The following is a 23,834-nucleotide window of genomic DNA, read 5'->3' as shown; positions in this document are numbered from 1 at the left end:
AAGTACCACCCACCCTTGCGAACCCATCACACATGTGGAAAAAAACAAAAAATACACAAAATATAAAAAACCATGCCCAAACGGTTCATCAAAGTGGCCCAACCTTTCTTTTTAGTTGTGATATCACAGTGACTATCACAATACTATACTGATACCAACAAGTCACGTCATAAGAAACTGTTCCAAAGGTGAGTGAGGGAGAGGACGAGACAGATCCTTTGATGCTCCGGGGCAGTCGAATGGAATAAGCTGGTTGCTGCGCATCCGTCCAAAAACATACCAAAGCCCCACCCATGCTCAATACCCTGGCCAATCCCAGGGCGACTTTTCAATTAGATAGACTAAGGTTTCTCCACGCTTCCCCCTCGGTAGCGGAGTGAAAGGGCAAGCTGATAAGTGAGGATAGTACGAGGTAGGACTAATAGAATGCGTAGGAAGATGTGCAAAGGAAGGAGACTGAAAGGGAAAGGAGGAGAATGTGAGGAATCCAGCAGGAGATGCACCCTGGGTCCTAGAAAGGCAGTGGGTGGAGGGGCTGGGATGTTTGGCCACCTGTAATGCACCATGCCCATCTGAACCGTTTTACTTCTTTTTTTTCTAGTTTTCCTCTCCAGAGAAGTCGGTGAGTCTTGTGTGTGTGGGTGGAGGGAATGGGTCTGTAATATAGTTTCATTTTTGTGCATTGTATCAGCATTTTCCTGATCTTAGTTTGCAGCACTGACGCTTCTTTTTCTCTTTATTTTAGATTTCAGAAGGGCTGCCATGAAGCCAGGTAACACGCCCACTCGTAGGAGTTAATACTCCGTTATCGATAATCCCCTGCCCCACTAACGATCACTGTCTCCCACCCTCTGTCTCTCTGGTCCCCTACTTCATTTGTCTATCCTGCACTCTCCTTCCTCCCTTTGCTCCCCCAACTAACTGCTAAACCAACACTTTCCCACCATGGACATCGATTCACCAAAATGCCAGGGCAGCGAAAGTAACTTCAAGCATCCCTGGATGACTTCCCAGGATGAATACACAGTGCTTAACTTGTGTAATAATGAGTGCCGGTGCCCAGATCACTGCTCAGGAGCCCGCGGACGGGGCTCTTAAATGTCAGAATACCAAAGCAGCGTAGTTCTGAATCCGCCTTTTGCCTCTTAAATCCACTGCCAGACACTCCCTGCCCCTTTTTTGGAATTGGAATTGGAAGGTTCTTATATAGCGCATGGCTACTCGGAAGCATCCCAGCGCTTGAAGAAAGATGGAACTTGATGCAGAGACTAGGAAAAGAGAAAACTGATTTATGGCCTAAGAAACAATGATGTTTTTAGTTGTTTTCGGAACACCAGAAGGCTGGGTTCTAGACGAAGTGATAGTGGTAGGGCGTTCCATAGTTTTGCTGCATTTCGGGAAAAAAGGCGGTCCCCAGACCGGACTTTGTTGGTCCTGGGCGTTATGAGGAGGTTTTGGTGGTTAGACCGAAGGTGCCTGGTTGGGATGTATGGTCTGATCATGTCCTTCAGAATGGGGGGGCCGTTCCCATGGAGAGTTTTGTGGACCAGACAAAGAGTTTTGAAATGGATTCGCTCCTTTATTGGGAGCCAGTGCAAGGACCTCAATGCAGGGGCTGCGGTGTTACGACGGCTGGTTCCGGTAAGTAGCCTTGCTGCAGAGTTTTGAGCTATCTGCAGTTGACGGATGACTGAGGTGGGGGCTCCTAAGTAAAGAGCGTTCCCATAGTCCAGCCCCTTAGTGCCAATATCAGCCCATACCCCAAACCGCTCACAACAATTTCCCAAATAACAGATACCACACAATGTTTTTGTTGGAGAAAGTTGTTGCAGCTTTATTTGTATAAAAATTATGCCAACATGTTGGGTTATCTTACCGTCCAATATCTTACCGTCCAAAACATGTGAATCACCGGCTAGCAGACTTTGTAAATGATAATAACCTTCTGCATCCCTCCCAGTCAGGGTTCGGAAAAGGTCACTCCACGGAGTCCACTCTTCTTGGGGTCACGGAAGCTATCCGCAAGGAATTGGACAACGGCGGTATGGCGGCACTCATTCTTTTAGACTTGAGTGCTGCCTTCGATACGATCTCCCACAATACCCTGGTGCAGGCGCTAGAGGATATAGGAATAAGAGGGAAAACGCTGAGATGGCTGGAACAATTCCTTTTACATCGGACATTCCAGGTGTTTTCCAAAAATAACTCCTCCGATATCCTGGATACCATCCACGGGGTATCACAGGGTTCTATATTGAGTCCGCTGCTGTTCAATATTTACGTTACCCCTCTAGCCTCAATTGCAGAGGAAATGGGCCTCACTATTTATTCCTATGCGGATGATACACAACTTGTGTTCTCCCAAACAGCCACCGACAAATCTATTACCTCTCCTCTTCGCTCTGGCCTCTTGAGAATGGCAGACTGGCTGGACTCTAAGAAATTAAAATTGAATGGGAAAAAACAGAACTGCTCCTCTTAGGTATTCATAAGGATCTGTGGAGCCCCTCCCATTGGCCAGTAGAAATGGGCCCGACCCCGAATGCAGTACCATCTGCTCGCAACCTAGGGTAATAGTTTATGACAACCTGTCAATGCAACCACAAACTGCCAAAACGGCCTCAACATGTTTTGTAATCCTTAAATGGTTGAGGAAAATTTTGTGGCAACTCCCGGAAGGGGCACAGAGAACAGTAGTACAGGCCCTGATAGGTTCTAGATTGGACTACGGAAACATCCTTTACTTAGGAGCAAACAAAGACATCACAAATCGACTTCAGGTCATACAAAATGCTGCAGCCAGGCTGCTCCTCTGTCTTCTTGGGCGCACAAGCATGACGGAACATCTGAAAAAATTGCTCTGGCTGAAAATAGTGAACAGAGTGATATTTAAAGCACTCTGTTACATGTTTCGGATTGACAAGAAGGAAGCTCCTACATATCTATGTAAGCTGGCTCAGAAATATATCCCTTCCTGGAACCTTCGATCCCTGTCTCAGGCTAAATTTGTTGTGCCTAGATACAAACGGGCACGTTTGGGTGGACGCTCTTTCACCTACATGGCGCCGGTTCTGTGGAATTCACTTCCACTCAATCTTCGTCTTGAAACAAGCTATCTCCAATTCCGAAAGGGAGTTAAAGCATGGTTGTTTAACCAATAGTGTCCACGGTTCTTCCGATCAGCTAACATAAATCCAAGGCGCCGGGAAACCCTCAGGGTAGCTGTTGCGCCATACAAATGTAGTAAATAAATAAATAAAACAAATCTTACCGGCAATCCAGGGTCAGGCCGCCCCTCGCGACCTGCCCACCTGTTGAGCCATAAACCCCCCTGTGGTGTTAACCGCGGGGGCGTTGTCAATATTGGGGGGGGAAGGTCTAACCCCCTCCCCCCGGCGGACCTCCAGTCCACCCCTTGCTTGCGCCCCTCCTCCTCGGGGGCGGAGTGTTGCAGGCAACCCCCGGTTGCTCAGGTCCACAACCGCCCGAAGGACTAACGGGGCACCGTCACTCCTCCAGGATCCCACTGAGGATCTCCCTGGGGATAATTGGCTCCCGCACCCTTACTGTGCTCCTGTAGAGGGTACCCCTCTGACCTTCCAGCGTTGGATCGCCCTGTAACTCCGCCTGCAACACAAAGCAAAATAGTATCAGATAACTACCCCCCCCCCACCTGCTGCCCCATAGCCGGGTTAGCGGTAGGGAGGGAAAACAGCGTCCGGGCAGCACCGCTCATCTGAGTTAACGGGGGAGAGGGTCTGTCCCCGCGGCCGGTCAGGGGTCAAAGAGGGCGTCAGGCCCGCAACCCCGGGCCATATACCTTCGGCCCTGACCCCTCCCGGAAGTGACATCATTGGGGACCCTCCGAGTCCCGAACATTAGACCGCTCTTTGGGGTCTGTGCCATCCTGTGGCACTAAGGGGGGCAGCCCTCATAGGTGGCCCCATTCGGTGTCCCGGGGCAACCTGTCATAGTGCCAATATCGGCCCATACCCCAAACCGCTCACAACAATTTCCCAAATAACAGACACCACACAATGTTTTTGTTGGAGAAAGTTGTTGCAGCTTTATTTGCATAAACATTATTACAACATGTTGGGTTATCTTACGGGCGATCCAGGGTCAGGCCGCCCCTCACGACCTGCCCACCTGTTGAGCCATAAACCCCCCTGTGGTGTTAACCGCGGGGACATTGTCAATATTGGGGGGAAGGTCTAACCCCCTCCCCCCGGCGGACCTCCAGTCTACCCCTTACTCGCGCCCCTTTCCCTCGGCAGGCGGAGCGTTACAGGCAACCCCCGGTTGCTCAGGTCCACAACCACCCGAAGGACTAACGGGGCGCCGTCACTCCTCCCGGATCCCACCAAGAATCTCCCTGTGGATAATTGGCTCTCGCACCCTTACTGTGCTCCTGTAGTGATCTTTTAATTACCTTGCTGCTACTAGTGCTTCCACTAAAACTAACAGGAAGAGGGCCATCCCCACTTCTGATAAGTGTATACCATCTTCGTCAAAGCACCCTGTGCATTTTGCATGTAGCAACCCTTGTCTAATAAAACCAAATCCACGTTGCTCAGTGAATTTGCGCATAGCGCTGTTGACCCACCTGCAAGAGGTCTCCATCGTCTCCCCTGTCCTTGCGCCCTTACAAATAAAGCCATGGGGTAATTTCGGACCACCATAACTCACAGGTCCCCAGCAAGTTGCTCAAATCTCACAAAGTGCTCCTTATCATGTGCTTACAACAAGGGGTGGTGAGGGACAGAGTCTCTGAATTAAGCAGAAAGCTCTCACCCAGTCAAGAGATCAGGGCTAGATCCAACACCGTTTTTTAGCTCACTGCACCATCCCAGTTTCAGAACCTGGCTGTATGCAAATTAGTCTGTTCCTGTCCCAGTGCATGATGGGAACAGGGCAAACCAAACTACAAAAGCCAATTCTTACACTGGGAAGGAAACAAGCTCCCGGGGACCGGTTTCTGGCATTACAGCCGTCTTCGGCCCGGTTTGCTTGAATCCTGATGGTGCAATGAGCAAGGGTCTCACATCTGAGAATACCCTTCCACGCTTAGGGTGGACAAAATATTTACAACAAGGGGTGGTGAGGGACAGAGTCTCTGAATTAAGCAGAAAGCTCTCACCCAGTCAAGAGATCAGGGCTAGATCCAACACCGTTTTTTAGCTCACTGCACCATCCCAGTTTCAGAACCTGGCTGTATACAAATTAGTCTGTTCCTGTCCCAGTGCATGATGGGAACAGGGCAAACCAAACTACAAAAGCCAATTCTTACACTGGGAAAGAAACAAGCTCCCGGGGACCGGTTTCTGGCATTACAGCCGTCTTCGGCCCGGTTTGCTTGAATCCTGATGGTGCAATGAGCAAGCGTCTCACATCTGAGAATACCCTTCCACGCTTAGGGTGGACAAAAATATTTACAACAAGGGGTGGTGAGGGACAGAGTCTCTGAATTAAGCAGAAAGCTCTCACCCAGTCAAGAGATCAGGGCTAGATCCAACACCGTTTTTTAGCTCACTGCACCATCCCAGTTTCAGAACCTGGCTGTATGCAAATTAGTCTGTTCCTGTCCCAGTGCATGATGGGAACAGGGCAAACCAAACTACAAAAGCCAATTCTTACACTGGGAAGGAAACAAGCTCCCGGGGACCGGTTTCTGGCATTACAGCCGTCTTCGGCCCGGTTTGCTTGAATCCTGATGGTGCAATGAGCAAGGGTCTCACATCTGAGAATACCCTTCCACGCTTAGGGTGGACAAAAATATTTACAACAAGGGGTGGTGAGGGACAGAGTCTCTGAATTAAGCAGAACGCTCTCACCCAGTCAAGAGATCAGGGCTAGATCCAACACCGTTTTTTAGCTCACTGCACCATCCCAGTTTCAGAACCTGGCTGTATGCAAATTAGTCTGTTCCTGTCCCAGTGCATGATGGGAACAGGGCAAACCAAACTACAAAAGCCAATTCTTACACTGGGAAGGAAACAAGCTCCCGGGGACCGGTTTCTGGCATTACAGCCGTCTTCGGCCCGGTTTGCTTGAATCCTGATGGTGCAATGAGCAAGGGTCTCACATCTGAGAATACCCTTCCACGCTTAGGGTGGACAAAAATATTTACAACAAGGGGTGGTGAGGGACAGAGTCTCTGAATTAAGCAGAAAGCTCTCACCCAATCAAGAGATCAGGGCTAGATCCAACACCGTTTTTTAGCTCACTGCACCATCCCAGTTTCAGAACCTGGCTGTATGCAAATTAGTCTGTTCCTGTCCCAGTGCATGATGGGAACAGGGCAAACCAAACTACAAAAGCCAATTCTTACACTGGGAAGGAAACAAGCTCCCGGGGACCGGTTTCTGGCATTACAGCCGTCTTCGGCCCGGTTTGCTTGAATCCTGATGGTGCAATGAGCAAGGGTCTCACATCTGAGAATACCCTTCCACGCTTAGGGTGGACAAAAATATTTACAACAAGGGGTGGTGAGGGACAGAGTCTCTGAATTAAGCAGAAAGCTCTCACCCAGTCAAGAGATCAGGGCTAGATCCAACACCGTTTTTTAGCTCACTGCACCATCCCAGTTTCAGAACCTGGCTGTATGCAAATTAGTCTGTTCCTGTCCCAGTGCATGATGGGAACAGGGCAAACCAAACTACAAAAGCCAATTCTTACACTGGGAAGGAAACAAGCTCCCGGGGACCGGTTTCTGGCATTACAGCCGTCTTCGGCCCGGTTTGCTTGAATCCTGATGGTGCAATGAGCAAGGGTCTCACATCTGAGAATACCCTTCCACGCTTAGGGTGGACAAAAATATTTACAACAAGGGGTGGTGAGGGACAGAGTCTCTGAATTAAGCAGAAAGCTCTCACCCAGTCAAGAGATCAGGGCTAGATCCAACACCGTTTTTTAGCTCACTGCACCATCCCAGTTTCAGAACCTGGCTGTATGCAAATTAGTCTGTTCCTGTCCCAGTGCATGATGGGAACAGGGCAAACCAAACTACAAAAGCCAATTCTTACACTGGGAAGGAAACAAGCTCCCGGGGACCGGTTTCTGGCATTACAGCCGTCTTCGGCCCGGTTTGCTTGAATCCTGATGGTGCAATGAGCAAGGGTCTCACATCTGAGAATACCCTTCCACGCTTAGGGTGGACAAAAATATTTACAACAAGGGGTGGTGAGGGACAGAGTCTCTGAATTAAGCAGAAAGCTCTCACCCAGTCAAGAGATCAGGGCTAGATCCAACACCGTTTTTTAGCTCACTGCACCATCCCAGTTTCAGAACCTGGCTGTATGCAAATTAGTCTGTTCCTGTCCCAGTGCATGATGGGAACAGGGCAAACCAAACTACAAAAGCCAATTCTTACACTGGGAAGGAAACAAGCTCCCGGGGACCGGTTTCTGGCATTACAGCCGTCTTCGGCCCGGTTTGCTTGAATCCTGATGGTGCAATGAGCAAGGGTCTCACATCTGAGAATACCCTTCCACGCTTAGGGTGGACAACAATATTTACAACAAGGGGTGGTGAGGGACAGAGTCTCTGAATTAAGCAGAAAGCTCTCACCCAGTCAAGAGATCAGGGCTAGATCCAACACCGTTTTTTAGCTCACTGCACCATCCCAGTTTCAGAACCTGGCTGTATGCAAATTAGTCTGTTCCTGTCCCAGTGCATGATGGGAACAGGGCAAACCAAACTACAAAAGCCAATTCTTACACTGGGAAGGAAACAAGCTCCCGGGGACCGGTTTCTGGCATTACAGCCGTCTTCGGCCCGGTTTGCTTGAATCCTGATGGTGCAATGAGCAAGGGTCTCACATCTGAGAATACCCTTCCACGCTTAGGGTGGACAAAAATATTTACAACAAGGGGTGGTGAGGGACAGAGTCTCTGAATTAAGCAGAAAGCTCTCACCCAGTCAAGAGATCAGGGCTAGATCCAACACCGTTTTTTAGCTCACTGCACCATCCCAGTTTCAGAACCTGGCTGTATGCAAATTAGTCTGTTCCTGTCCCAGTGCATGATGGGAACAGGGCAAACCAAACTACAAAAGCCAATTCTTACACTGGGAAGGAAACAAGCTCCCGGGGACCGGTTTCTGGCATTACAGCCGTCTTCGGCCCGGTTTGCTTGAATCCTGATGGTGCAATGAGCAAGGGTCTCACATCTGAGAATACCCTTCCACGCTTAGGGTGGACAAAAATATTTACAACAAGGGGTGGTGAGGGACAGAGTCTCTGAATTAAGCAGAAAGCTCTCACCCAGTCAAGAGATCAGGGCTAGATCCAACACCGTTTTTTAGCTCACTGCACCATCCCAGTTTCAGAACCTGGCTGTATGCAAATTAGTCTGTTCCTGTCCCAGTGCATGATGGGAACAGGGCAAACCAAACTACAAAAGCCAATTCTTACACTGGGAAGGAAACAAGCTCCCGGGGACCGGTTTCTGGCATTACAGCCGTCTTCGGCCCGGTTTGCTTGAATCCTGATGGTGCAATGAGCAAGGGTCTCACATCTGAGAATACCCTTCCACGCTTAGGGTGGACAAAAATATTTACAACAAGGGGCGGTGAGGGACAGAGTCTCTGAATTAAGCAGAAAGCTCTCACCCAGTCAAGAGATCAGGGCTAGATCCAACACCGTTTTTTAGCTCACTGCACCATCCCAGTTTCAGAACCTGGCTGTATGCAAATTAGTCTGTTCCTGTCCCAGTGCATGATGGGAACAGGGCAAACCAAACTACAAAAGCCAATTCTTACACTGGGAAGGAAACAAGCTCCCGGGGACCGGTTTCTGGCATTACAGCCGTCTTCGGCCCGGTTTGCTTGAATCCTGATGGTGCAATGAGCAAGGGTCTCACATCTGAGAATACCCTTCCACGCTTAGGGTGGACAAAAATATTTACAACAAGGGGTGGTGAGGGACAGAGTCTCTGAATTAAGCAGAAAGCTCTCACCCAGTCAAGAGATCAGGGCTAGATCCAACACCGTTTTTTAGCTCACTGCACCATCCCAGTTTCAGAACCTGGCTGTATGCAAATTAGTCTGTTCCTGTCCCAGTGCATGATGGGAACAGGGCAAACCAAACTACAAAAGCCAATTCTTACACTGGGAAGGAAACAAGCTCCCGGGGACCGGTTTCTGGCATTACAGCCGTCTTCGGCCCGGTTTGCTTGAATCCTGATGGTGCAATGAGCAAGGGTCTCACATCTGAGAATACCCTTCCACGCTTAGGGTGGACAAAAATATTTACAACAAGGGGTGGTGAGGGACAGAGTCTCTGAATTAAGCAGAAAGCTCTCACCCAGTCAAGAGATCAGGGCTAGATCCAACACCGTTTTTTAGCTCACTGCACCATCCCAGTTTCAGAACCTGGCTGTATGCAAATTAGTCTGTTCCTGTCCCAGTGCATGATGGGAACAGGGCAAACCAAACTACAAAAGCCAATTCTTACACTGGGAAGGAAACAAGCTCCCGGGGACCGGTTTCTGGCATTACAGCCGTCTTCGGCCCGGTTTGCTTGAATCCTGATGGTGCAATGAGCAAGGGTCTCACATCTGAGAATACCCTTCCACGCTTAGGGTGGACAACAATATTTACAACAAGGGGTGGTGAGGGACAGAGTCTCTGAATTAAGCAGAACGCTCTCACCCAATCAAGAGATCAGGGCTAGATCCAACACCGTTTTTTAGCTCACTGCACCATCCCAGTTACAGAACCTGGCTGTATGCAAATTAGTCTGTTCCTGTCCCAGTGCATGATGGGAACAGGGCAAACCAAACTACAAAAGCCAATTCTTACACTGGGAAGGAAACAAGCTCCCGGGGACCGGTTTCTGGCATTACAGCCGTCTTCGGCCCGGTTTGCTTGAATCCTGATGGTGCAATGAGCAAGGGTCTCACATCTGAGAATACCCTTCCACGCTTAGGGTGGACAAAAATATTTACAACAAGGGGTGGTGAGGGACAGAGTCTCTGAATTAAGCAGAAAGCTCTCACCCAGTCAAGAGATCAGGGCTAGATCCAACACCGTTTTTTAGCTCACTGCACCTTCCCAGTTTCAGAACCTGGCTGTATGCAAATTAGTCTGTTCCTGTCCCAGTGCATGATGGGAACAGGGCAAACCAAACTACAAAAGCCAATTCTTACACTGGGAAGGAAACAAGCTCCCGGGGACCGGTTTCTGGCATTAAAGCCGTCTTCGGCCCGGTTTGCTTGAATCCTGATGGTGCAATGAGCAAGGGTCTCACATCTGAGAATACCCTTCCACGCTTAGGGTGGACAAAAATATTTACAACAAGGGGTGGTGAGGGACAGAGTCTCTGAATTAAGCAGAAAGCTCTCACCCAGTCAAGAGATCAGGGCTAGATCCAACTCCGTTATCATGTGCAGCAGGCCCCTGCTCCCCAGGTAGGGGTTTTACACATCGTTCATTATGTACACCAACCAAATTCTTCAAACACTGCAAACATGATTACACCGACTCCAGGTTGCACAACAACAGCATATCAAAATTCGCAGTCAGTGCCTAAACCTGCCTCTTAAGGACGTATGTAATTCTTGTAGCAACTTGACTCAACGTCCTGCTTGTTTTATGTGTTCCACTGGTAAGCCTGCCTGGAAAGCCGTGGATGCTGTCCCTGTTCCAAAGGAGGGGCTGCAAAAGCACTTGCCCTGGAGCTTGTTGCCTGCGAATACCAAACACTTACATTATGCGCTGTACTTGGTATTTGGTCAAAGTGTACCATCATGCATGCATCCGGAGGCCCCTCGCCAGGGTGTGGGGGGGGGGGGGGGGGGGGGGCGCAGCGCCAGATATCTCGCAACTAGGTGCACTGGGCAGTACTTGGCACTTCCAACCTGTTTAACAATATAACTTTTCTTGCCCTTTCCTGGTCCGTTTTAGACCTCCTCAACCTTAGAGACAGGACCTCGCCCGTCAGGACAGCACCCGTCTGCACAAGGCTACTCCTGGTGTGTCCTGTTTGGAACTCGCCACTAGCTCCCCATTCTCAATGAACCACAAAAAGCCAGCGCAAAAGTTGCTGAAAAGAGAGCTGCCTCAAATGCGGCGTGAGTGGCCCTCTAGACCCAGTGACCTACAGCCTGTTCCTTCAAAGGCCTCCTTAAGCTCAAGCAAGGACATGTCCTTTCCTCCTCTGGACAGCTGTGCTGCCCAGTAACCAAAATCCGCTATCAGTTCTGCCGCTCCACAGGACTGTGAACTGTATCAGAAATGCCCCATAACCTCTCAATCAACACTGCAAACTGTGCTATGGAGATGTCCCTATTATGCTCCATCCTCTCCACTTCAGCACTGTCAAGGCCAGTCGCACCCTCCTGGGAATGGCTCACTTGCGCCCCCTGCACAAAGCAAGGCCTATCTATGTGTAGCCCACAAGCTTGCATTTATACCAGACAGTGTATCAGGGTTTTGTTGACACAGTTTGCTTGACTGCAGAGTGCACATTGCTCTGTCCCGGATATGATTATTCTCTACTCCGTTTCCGGCTGCCAAGCTGCTGACCTTGCCCGCTCCAACTCTGGGCGGACTCAAAAGAGGTTATACTGCAAACATACGCAGCTGCTGTTGCTAAGGATGTTCCTATACCGAACTGGTAAATTCGGTGCTGTACTATATCACTTACACATGGTACAGCCCCCTTGGCACATCACATAAACTTTACAAACCTAGGAGCAAGTCAGAGCTGGCTACCCCAGGTCCATGCTGCACCGCCTTACTCTCAGGAGCTCCACCCCATGGAGCATACGTCCCCTCTCCCCTGCTGTGTGCAAACCCTATAGTGTGTCACAAGTACTGACCTTCAGACAACTTCTGGAAAAGACCCCTGGGCACCCTCCTAAAGATACCATACTAGTTTTCTGCCCATCTACCCTTGTGGTTAACCCTCCTGTGACCTAAGAGCTGAGGCCAGTATTCGCCTAGGGTACTTGAGCACAACTGGGGCTGAGGTGTAAGGAGGTCAAGGTAATAGCTCAACCGCTACACTGAACACTGCTTCTACTCTCCCCTCCAAGAAGTCAGAACCGGGTTGACACATTGCCCCGCTAGGGCACTTAACCAGGAAAAGCATTCAGGCTCCGAGCCCGGAGCACCCCTGGCCATTCCTGCTTCCGTTCCCATCTGTCCTTCTAATAGTGGTTCCTGTGTCCTTGATCCGATTATTCTTAAATTTCAAAACAGGTTATACTTCAATCCCGGACAGGCTAATCCAGAACCCCACACACTGGCCCCAGTGTGTTCTTCCACTGCTCCCGCCCTGAAACCTGGCAGGCCAGCCTGCTAGGCGTAGTTTGACCATAATAGAATGAAACCTGTGCGTTTCTGGAAGAAATAACAAATCCACGCAAACAGCCCCCAACCAGCATTGACAGGTAGGCCTATTGCTCGCTCGATTTCCAGGCTCAGAGCCCCTTGCTTGTGCACCAGTTGCTGTTCAAAAGAACACATTCCCTTATTGCACATGGGGATGCATGATATGCCCAGATACACCAGTTGTTTAAAAGAACACGCATTTCATACTTCCTTCGGGTGTAACCTGCGCGCCCAACAACAGGGACAGTAATGACACCTGGGGAGAAACTGGCTCCTCAGACCCTAGTACACTGCCCCCATTGTGCTATGACCCTTCTACCTATTGATAGTTCAGGTGGCCCATCATGTGAGTAGGGCGGTTCTCCAGCGCGGATCCTGCATTTGAGACATAAAACATCCATTAGAAGCCATGCCCCCCTCATATACCAAATGGATTCTCTGCAAAGAGACAGGGGCCATCAATGTCCCCCATGCTACCAAGGCTAAGCCTTTTTGTCGGATATGAGACTAGTTTACTAACTTGATCGCCAGGATCAGAGCCCCTTACTTGCGCCCCAGTTGCTGTACAAAAGAATACATTCCTTTATTGCACATAGGCTGCAAAATATGCCCAGACACATCACATGTGTAAAAGAAAACGCATTTCAATTTTGTCCCAGGGCATGCATGAATTGCCCACTGTCTCCCACTGCTTACCGACAGAACACCCCAATTATTGCACAGAAAATCAACAAATTGCCCAGGTTCATCCGATGTTTCAAGAGAAACATCCAGTTATTGTACAGGAGCTATCTGCTCATTTCAGATTCGCCAGATGACTACGAATGTACTACTTCCCTGGGGTGTAACCTGTGTGACCCACAACAGGGACAGTCCTGACACCTGGAGAGGCCCTGGGGGTCCCAGACCCTAGCACACTGCCCCCAGCGTGCCATGACCCTTATAACTGTTGATAGTTCAGGTGAACCCTCATGTCAGTAGGGCGGTTCTCCAGCACGGTTCCTGCATTTGAGACATAAAACATCCATTAGAAGCCCTGCCCCCCTCCGTATATCAATATGGATTCTCTGCAATGAGACAGGGCCATCAATGCCCCCCACGCCACCGAGGCCAAGCTTGTTTGTCAGTTACAAGAACTAGTTTTCCCACAATACATTCTTGTAAGGAGTTGGGTGTGGCACATCCTTGCGTACCTCCAGTGCCTGCTGCAGAAGTGTAGCGTCCTGAAACTAAGTCAATTATTCACATGTTAAGTTTGATAATGACCCGCCGGAAATGACATCACTGGGGACCCTCCGAGTCCCGAACACTAGACCGCTCTTTGGGGTCTGTGCCATCCTATGGCACTAAGGGTGGCCGCCCTCGCAGGTGGCCCCCTTCGGTGTCCCGGGGCAGCCTGTCATTACTCTTGCAGGTCCCTGCTTTCCTGTTGCGCTGTCTCTTCGAGATGCGATACATCTTCCCTGAAGAGCCTTCTGTTTTCTGCTAAGCAAAGGGTAGAAGCTGCAGAAAGAAAGGAGGGGTCTGCAGAACCCTGTTTTCTTTCTGTTTCTGCCAACCCCTTCATGACACGTTAGTGGAAGCAGGGCCTGAGACAGGGGTTCAAAGAGCACGCGGTTTCCATGGCTACCATTTATTGACTCCTACGTGCCCTGCACCTTGCCAACCCTGAGAGTCTCCCTTCTCTTAGCTCAACTAGTCCTGGCAGCATGTGCACAACTGTAAGTCATGACTGCGTTCTCTGCTGACCCTGCCTTCTTTCTCAATACCCTGCTTGCACCAACCCACTTCCTATTTACTCTGCATTATTTCACTCACTGCCAACCCTCTGATGTTCTGTTCCAGGTTTTAGTGTAAAGTAAAGTTGGAAAAGACATGGATGAAGGTCCACGGTCCCGACATTATTGGCTGGGCAAGAAGGCATTGGAAGAGGGCAGTGGTCGTTCTCACACGTGGGGAGCAGGCCAGGCACACACCCATTTTGCGTAGGAGACAGGAGGCACAGTTAAATAGGAAACATAGTTTAAGACTTAAAATAACCATTATACAGACAGATATTCAATAACAGAAAAATCAAACAAAAACAGGGTGTATAAATGAAACCTGCTACCCATGATAAACAAATGTTATTGTTTGTGTATATGGATTTGTAAAGCGCAAGTAATCACCCGAGGGGTATCAAGGCGCTGGAGAAAGTGTGTAGATCACCTGCAAGGTCTTAGTTGAAGAGCCAGGTCTTCAGCTTCCTGTAAAATTCCGTAAGTCCCTTAGGCATAAAGAAATAGTGACATATATATGCATGTATGGTCATTTCTAGGGTGTGAACCTAGGTGGAGGGCAGTGGAGTGCTTAATAAGCGTAGAGATATGAGTTGTGCTCATTTACAATAAAGTAGAATGACCATGAAGAGGTGGGTTGTCCTTGGGGAATTGCAGGAGAGTTGGGGCAGTTCTGATGTCGGTGGGCTGTTGTTCCAGGTACTAGGATTGTAGATGGAGAAGGTCTTTCTTCTGGCTTTACCTTTTTTGTAGTTTCTTTTCAGTGTAGCAATGTCTTGGAGTTTGGTTTGCCACTGTCTTCCTCAGGTGGATAATTCAGAGTGAGGGTTGCAGGGGTACCATTCCTCGAGGTCTTCTATGTGATGCGACCGGTCTTGAAAATGGCACAGGCTGGTAGGAGTACTCAGTGTAGTTCCTTCAGGTTATGGCTGTTATGGTTGAATGTTTTCATGTCTTTGATGATTCGTGGCACCGCTTTGAAGGAGGCCAGTGTTAGTGTCAGTGAGATTGCTGAGCAAGGTGTTGTGATTGTCCAGGTGCCAGGATCTGTTGTTCTGAAGTCAGTTTCTAAAAGAAAGGTTTTCACTTTCTTTAGGAGGCATAAGTGGTACCATGTTGTCTTGGCTTTCTTGGCAATCTGTTGGTCGAAGGAGAGGTCAGTGTCTACAGTGGTTTTAAGTGAATTATGTTAGGTGTTAGAAGGAAGTAACCCTACACTTTTATTAAAGACAGACAGGCAAGAAACTGTTTGCTGCTATTGGTGAGCAAGAGGAATTCTACCTTGCTTAGTTTGAGATGTAGGTAGATGGTGGTGATCAACTTTGATTTTGCAGGTTTTGTGTATTTAATGCTGTGAGTGGTGGAGATGTTCAGCTAGAGCTGTGTGTCTACCTGTACTGGATGGCTCTGCATGAGAGTAGATTTACAAGGTGTTCGGTTAAGAGGTAGGCTGGTTTACCATGCCAGAGAATCCCACATACGTAATGTTATTTATTTATTCAATGTTTTATACAGTACAAAATTGTCACCTTATAGCACGCAATACCTTTATTGTTGATTCTGTGATCCCTCTTGATCGTGTTCTGATTTTTCACATTGCTTAATACCCAGATTTCATCCACTCTCCCCACTTTGCCTGTAATTTTGATTCCACTCTTTCCTTCCTTTCTGATTCCACTCATTCCTTCCTTTCGGATTCCACTCATTCCTCCCTTTCTCCTTCCAGAGACTGTGACTCTTGATCCAGAAACGGGAAACCCTGAGCTCATTGTGTCTCCTGATCTGAAGAGTGTCACCCGCAGTGACGTGAAGCAGGATCTTCCGGATGGCCCCAAACGATTTAGCTCTGCTCGCTGCATCCTGGGGTCCAACACTTTTACCTCAGGGAACCACTACTGGGAGGTACTAGTGGAGAGCGCTGGTGATTGGGCCGTCGGTTGCACCAGAGAATCTGTTACCAGGAAGGGACTAATAACTCTGACCCCAGACGATGGCATCTGGTCAGCTGGTGTCACTGGTGGCCAGTACCAGGTCCTTGCCAACCCCCGTCCTCCACTATTCTTTAACAAGACCCCCCAAAAAGTGGGCGTGTACCTGGAGTATGAGAGGGGGTGCCTGTCCTTCTACAACGTAGATGAGGAGATGGATCATATCTACACCTTCCGGGTCCGCTTCACTGAGATGGTCATGCCCTTCTTCTGGGTCGGGTCCGGGGTGGAAATTAAAATTTGTCACTGAGCACAGGTATTTACAACCTATTTCAGCTAACAGAGGCTTTGAAGAAAACACCCTAAATGTACTATTAGAAGACTCATCAATAGCACCTCAAGATGGGGGCAGGGCATTGTTATCTAAGCTGTTCTTGACGACAAAATGATAATGTGTTTCTGGGAGGTTTCAACCTCCATAGGGGCTCTTTGAATAACATAGCTTCTGAAAAGGTTCAATCTTTCCTCGAAAGACATGATCTTTGCCAGTTTGTCTCTAAACCTACTCTTATCAAAGGTTAACTCTTGACGTACTCATTGCTAAACTTGACTATCTCATTCTCTGACCCTATGACTGTTGAATAGTCAGATTGTTTGGTGGTCCCTTTCATTAACCTAGATATGCTTTGTAGGTCTGTATCTCCACCCCTATGTAAGATGACAAACTTAAACTGTGACAACTTCCCGGAGATGATTAGAAGACTAACGGCGCTATTCACAAAGATAACTTTAATGTTAAAAAATGTAAGCATAAATAAAATTAAAAGTAAATGTAACTTTAATTTTTAACAAAATAATTACATTATTTTAAATTAATTCTATACTTAACTTTTTGAAATTTGTAATATATATTGAATACATTAAAACCTTTCACTTTAGGTCGGATTTTTTTAACTAAATCTTTTAAAATAATGATAATTTAATATATTTAAAATTAAATTAACAGTGCTGTAGCATGTTTGTATGTCCTTCTACATTTCAAATAAATATATAACATTAATTTACATTAATATTTACTTTCCGTAAAAATATTTAAACTTTTTTTTCCCCAAATATAATAACAATTTCTTTACTTTTCCTTATACCAATCCAAACAAACTTTATTCAACATATTAGCCATAAAAGCGTCTTACAAAACATATTATAAACCACAGAACATATGTAATTTAAAAAATCTAGTTCAAGAGCCTGTTTGATCGGTATATGTTAAAATAACTACTAACATTAAAACAGATTTAAACCTTCTTTAAAAACACAAGCTTGTATTAGGTTTGTTATCAAAAGATAAAAACATCATCAAATAATTAAGATTATTCTCTACCTCACAAAGCAACTCATTAGCTTTCTTTCTTTATACATGTATGTACAAAATGAGCAATTATGAACACACCCTTGTTAAACTGCATTTGAACTTAATCTTATGGCCCATGACCACCCCAAGAACTTTATTATTATTATTATGTTTCTTATATAGCGCCTGAATCAACCCCCGAAGGGGTATCTTCGCGCTTGCCTTGGAAACCCGTCCTGGCTTTTCCCTGTGAGATAGCCCCTACAGGGCATCCCCAAGGTGAAAGCCAGGCATCCCGCCGCGGGGGGGCCGTTGTGGAGATTAAGCAAGCCTATTGCCCAGAGCTGCAGAGTGTGAACCCATGATTAGGTCAGGCACCGAAGCGAGAATTATCGAGTCCGTGGACTTTTGAGCTCAACACCCTACCGCATCGGGAATTGAACCCTGGTCCCGGGTCTGACCTCTGCTTCAGGGTCTGCCTGCTCTAACCAGTGAGCCACATTTCTCCACTACTATGGCAACAACAATAGTAGCTGAAGAAGTGTTGGAGCGTAGAATACTTAATGCTTCATTGCTCCTTCTGGTGCCTAATAGATTACAGATTGGCACCAGCCAAACACGTTGAGGGTCAGCAAAGGCGGGGCATGCAAACAATAGATGGGCAAGTGTTTCCACTTTGGCCTGACAGGCAGGGCAGGTGATGTTGCCTCCTAATGCCCATCTGGCAGTAAAAGCTCTAGTTGGTAGTGAGCCAACCCTAAACTGAAAGAAGAGTTTCCTGTCATGCAGCTTTGTGATTAAATCCCAGTATTTTTCTAGCATGGGGGTCATTTTAACTTCCAAAAAGCCACCGGTTAATGTGGATGATTCATTGCTTCCCTATGTATTGTGTACTACCATTTCCCAATACTTTCTCTTTAGGGTCTCTTTTGAGGGGAATGGGGAACATAATGGGTCATCCCAGAATGCTGACATGCCCATGGATACTAGGGTGGCTCTAACCTCCTGCAACCATTTGATTCGGTGAAATGTATCAGCCTTTAGTATGTCTTTAAGGCCTGCAGCATACAATGCTAATTCAGGTGTACTCCAGATTCTCCGCCAATATAATAGTGGGCGTAGTTTGGCTATATCCGCCAGTGGTTTCCTTCCAAGGTCATGGAGTAGGGGGCACACATGGGTACTTTGTGGGAGAGTCGTAAACTTTCGTAAGAACCTATTTTCGACTACAGTGAGCTTTGACAGGTTCTCGCAGCCCCAGAGTTCTGCCCCATTCAAGGCTGAACTAACCACCTTCATATAATTTATCTGAAATACTGGGCTAATAGGTTTCGTGAGTGAGGTGTTATACTCGAGGTAAAGCACTCCAGCTAATTGCTTTCCTTATACTTTACCGTAGGGTGATCTCGCCCTGAGGGAGGGTGGATGCTCCTCGAACTGCCCTTCCCCTGTACATAGTTATGCGGAGGTGCTTGTGAGGGTCCAGTGTTTGTTAACAATGTAACTGTCAGGAGGGGACAGAACAGAAGGTGTTCTCTTTAGGGACCATTTCATCTCTAGATGGCTTATTATTATTATTTTGAGTTTTATATAGTGCTAGCTAGACCCGAAGGTATCAGAGCGCTTTACATGTTATGTGATAACGCTTACAAGAGGTACATGAGGGGATCCATAGGAGTCATAGTTGAACAATACAGCATTAAGTGGTTATAAAGTCACACAAGTATAACACAAGGACGCATTGAAACACTAATATTTCTTGGTAGCAATATTATGGGGTCTTTCATTTGGGGGTTTCAGGGGCCTTCTTCAATTAGTAGCAGCAGCAGTTGTTTTAGCAGCTGTGTTACTAGTAGAAGTAACACCAACATTTTAAGTTCTATAATCAGTGGTAACATTAGTAGTAGTGGCATTAATACCAATGGTGCTAGTAGTAGTGGCAGTGATATGAGTAGTAGCTGTAAAACTAGTAGCACTAGCAGCAGTAGTTGTACTAAAATACTAAGTGGTAGCAATAATATCAATAGTAGCATCAGCAATCACACTAATACTACTAGTAATAGTAGCTGCAGAAACATAAACAGTAATAGCACTAACACCCTCGGTGATAATGGTATTAGTAGCAATAGTAGTAATAATAGTAGCAGCAGTACTAGGAGTAGTAGTTGTAGTAACAGTAGCACTAGAAGTAGTACCAGGTGTACTATTAGTAGTAGTAGTGATAATATCAATAATAGTAGCAGTGCTAGTCAAGTCCTCATTGCTTCTTAATAAAGCCTTGGAATTTAGGTCGAAGTGACCCCACGGGCAACCCAGCCTGCCCCTTTCTCTGCCCTCATCAAGAATGTACCTCTAACTTACTCACAACATTTCCCACAGTTTGATCCTGTAGAACAAGACGATACAATTAAATATGACTTTTAGCAAGGAGGAACATGGACATCTACAGTGAAGTAACATGATCCAGAAGAAGACAACCCTAAAGCAGTATTCAGGTACTCCTGTAGTTAAAAATAGTCTGAGGTCCAATATTAACCAATTTTAATTGCCATATTTGTAAAATAGTAAAACAGCTTTGTGATTTGAGTAAACTCTTGGAATTTATTTCTGCCACACTTACATATATAGGGAGTTTGATATTTTTCACATCTTCATTATAACTTTAAGGGCAAAGGCTGATTTTGAGGCTAAATAGTGTTTTGTGTTGTTTCTTCTTCAGCTACACCCATGAAAGTATAAACCTCCTAATCATGTATGAATGTAAACTATGCTGGGGACCTATCCAAGGAATATGTCTTTGGTGCTCGTGTCCTATATTGAGCCTGCATTTAATGGCAACTAAAGCAAAGGGCAACACCATATAAAACACCCGATTTGCTCAAGATCAATCAGTTTGGTGAAGTAGTTGAGTCAAGACTGAGATGCAGGGCTTCTTGTTTCAAGCACAGTGGTTTGCAGAGTGGCTTGTGAAGTAATGGTGGAAAGATGGCCTCCATAGGTTAGGGTCGCCTTGCTAAAGAGGGGCAGTTGGGAGATATAAGCAGATATATGAAAAGCCATAAGCTTAGTCCCATACATTTGTCAAGCTGCTCCCCTCCCAAGAACAGAAGAGATGCCTAGTTAGTGAGCATCTATATTTGTCCTGGTTTCCCCTCCTTCTACCCGCATCAATGGTTTGACATTGTCAGTGAGCATCCAAGTACCTTAAAATGTGAAAAGCTTTGCACTTACAAATAAATAACTCTCCTGTGTATTTTGCTACATATTCAAATACCTTAATAAAAGTGAAAAGTCATACCTACACATGTACATGTTAGAAATGGGCCTGCTACATTAATGATTAACCTGTTAATACATTTTTAAACACTGAAAAACCAGTACTTCCAGCAAATATTTGTGGCACCAAAATGTATAAACGATGATAACCACTGATTTCCAAAATTTGTGAAAAAACGGAAAAATACCCATTGTAGTTCACAAAAAATAAATACTGAATACAAGAACACTACATAAATGTCAGAGTTTATCACTGTTCTAAGTATTTGTCAGTAATACAAACATGCCAGCTTGGGGGTAGTGGCATGGCCGCACTGTGATGAGGAGGTCAGTTGCAGAATAGGTGAGGCAGTGGCTTAATGCAAAATGACCACCTCCCCCTGTAGAATTGAATGAGGGGCCGAGTCTCCCATATCCTACAAATATTCATTGGCCTTCAGGTGAATAGGGTCTCTCTAAAGGATTGGAGCCTCCTGGAGGGTGGGGCACCTCTGCACCAAGGGGCTGTAGGTGTCTGTGTTACGCCCCTGGAGTGAGGAGGCGTCTGTGGTGGTGGTGGGGGGGGGGGGTGGGGGGCAGAAAGTGATTTGTGGTTACAATGTATGGCGCCCTTGCAGCGATTGGCAGCAGCGCACATTGCCAACAGTCTCCCTAATATTTTTGTACCCCTGCTCTCAGGGGTTATGTAGCATCAACAAAGATGGCGGCCCGATGAAGATGTATGCTGGGCAAGTTTTGAGAACTGTGTACTAGAGACCCAAGTAAATTCCGGCATGAGTGATCCAAGTGCAGCTGGTCTCATCTCGTGGAAGAGAGTTACAAGGGATCAGCAGAGCCTGGAACCAACTGCTAGTTTATCTCCCCTTCATGGACTCTGAGGAAACATTAAAAAAATGTTTAAAGACCTGGCTCTTCCTTGCTCCAGATGCGCCTGCCGCGCCCTAATTTAAATCACTCCATCTGGTTTCATGTTAGAGTTCCGCAGTGTCCCATAGCATAGCACCAGGATGCTCAATTACGAGTGACAGTGCGCTTTAGAAATGCAATATTCATTCATTCATTCAGTATGAAGCTGAGCAAGTGTAGGAGTAATAGAAGAAGAGTATTAGGGAGAGGTTTGTCCTCGAGTTAGGAGTTAGCATGTTAGGGTGATTGGCATTATGGCATAGGCAGGTTTTTGGAAGGAGTGGTTTGGTTGCTGGTGCTTTAGAGGATGCAACCAGCGGTCCTACCAGGATCCTATGGAACGTTTAGAAGGGTTGAGCTGATGGGGAAGTTAACAGTAGTGGAGGTTGGGTCAGAGCATGTTCTGGCGTAATTTCGCATTTGTGTTGCATAAGCAGTGCGGTTGCTGTAGTGTTTTTGCATGTGTGGCTTGGCAGTGGGATCTGAGGGAGGGGACATTAGGAAACAGCAACAGAGATGAGAGTGTGGGGTGATGGGATAGAAAGTACATTTTGATGTTGAAATTAAAAATTGCAGGTGAACAAAAATGTGAGCGATAGTTAACAGCTGATTGGAAGTTGGTGAAATGGGTGGATGGAATAAAAGACAAAGCAGGAATAACAGTCCTAGTCCGATAGATCCCATCAATAAACGTGGCGACCATTATGCCAGAGAGAGGAATGGTAGTACAAAGAGTTAAAAACGAAAAGCATGAATACTTGTGTCTTACAGTATTTGAGTTTCTGCTATCCTCCAACCCCTGGAGAAATCCCTGACCATGCCCTGTCTGCCCTTAGAATCTGAATTGTACAAAGGAAATGCCTTTGGTATGCAAAAGGAATCCTTTGGACACTGTGAGACACAACTCACGACGAATACTGCCCAGGAACCACTGACTGCCCAAAGAAAAGTCTCACAAACATTGGATGACATCGGTTGTATGACCGAACAACTCGGGGAAATACTTTGCATGCCTTTACAATGCACTTTTTACCCCGCATTTTTTTAGAACGAATTTGCTTATACAACGCATGTCTTTACAATATATATATATATATATATATATATATATATATATATATATATATATATATATATATATATATATATATATATATATATATATATATATATATATATATATATATATATATATATACGCTCCAAGTTTCTTTTACTTTGGCAAAAGAATGGACGGCACTCCACAGCTCTCTTTCAAGACTCTTAAGGTTTATTCAAAAATCAAAACAGGACGCGTTTCGGCATCACGCCTTCGTCTGCTGTATACATATATATCAAGCTCCAGAGTTGCCCACTCGTAGGAAGCACTCGGACCACTGTTTGAAGTAACACTCCTTTATTGGTATAGACAGTGTTCATGCAGCAATTCTTTAAAGGCAGCTTGACCCTCTGCCTGACGCGTTCCGGAAATTATTCCTTCTTCTGAGGTGATAGGTTCAGTGCAAATGCCGCAGGTCCCAGATTAAACGTGAGTGATGGCACGCCCTGATTGGGCAGTTCAAATTTCACAGTGCCTTGCATGCTGGGAACCGTAGTTGCTCATTAGCATTCAATGATTGCGCTCTGCAAATAAAAGAGAAAACTCCAGGTGAGTCTCGGCACTAAGACTGTCCTTAATCCATAACAGGGCCCCAGTTGTCGGCACAATCCATATAGCACCGGCCATGGCCGCCTGGGATTTGCGGGGTCGGTGCGCTCCTCGCGCCTGGGCTGACGTGTTTTACATCAAGCTCCAGAGTTGCCCACTCGTAGGAAGCACTCGGACCACTGTTTGAAGTAACACTCCTTTATTGGTATGGACAGTGTTCATGCAGCAATTATTTAAAGGCAGCTTGACTCTCTGCCTGACGCGTTTCGGAAATTATTCCTTCTTCTGAGGCAATAGGTTCAGTGCAAATGCCGCAGGTCCCAGATTAAACGTGCGTGATGGCACGCCCTGATTGGGCAGTTCAAATGTCACAGTGCCTTGCATGCTGGGAACCGTAGTTGCTCATTAGCATTCGATGATTGCGCTCTGCAAATAAAAGAGAAAACTCCAGGTGAGTCTCGGCACTAAGACTGTCCTTAATCCATAACAGGGCCCCAGTTGTCGGCACAATCCATATAGCACCGGCCATGGCCCCCTGGGATTCACGGGGTTGATGCTCTACTCGTGGCTGGGCTGCCGCGTTTTACATCCAGTTCCAGAGTTGCCCACTC

The 23,834-nt window shown here is 46.7% G+C and overlaps 1 protein-coding gene across 4 annotated transcripts in view; it reads left to right on the top strand.

Moving 5' to 3' along the window:
• LOC147717608 (butyrophilin subfamily 1 member A1-like) overlaps positions 1–16,821 on the top strand; it is a 269,710-nt gene extending 252,889 nt beyond the window's left edge. For all 4 annotated transcript variants that reach the window (XM_086924393.1, XM_086924390.1, XM_086924392.1 and 1 more), the window contains 3 exons: positions 602–622; positions 746–772; positions 15,841–16,821. In XM_086924393.1, the coding sequence (XP_086780519.1) occupies positions 602–622; positions 746–772; positions 15,841–16,352 (560 nt within the window). In that variant the 3' untranslated portion in view covers positions 16,353–16,821. The remainder of the gene's footprint in view (positions 1–601; positions 623–745; positions 773–15,840) is intronic.
• Positions 16,822–23,834: the final 7,013 nt, after the last annotated feature.

The sequence above is a fragment of the Lissotriton vulgaris genome, chromosome 5 (assembly GCF_964263255.1).
Source record: "Lissotriton vulgaris chromosome 5, aLisVul1.2, whole genome shotgun sequence".
In the NCBI taxonomy this organism is placed as follows: domain Eukaryota; kingdom Metazoa; phylum Chordata; class Amphibia; order Caudata; family Salamandridae; genus Lissotriton; species Lissotriton vulgaris.
Note: the sequence above shows the minus strand (reverse complement) of the source record. Positions and strands in the feature narration are given on the sequence as shown.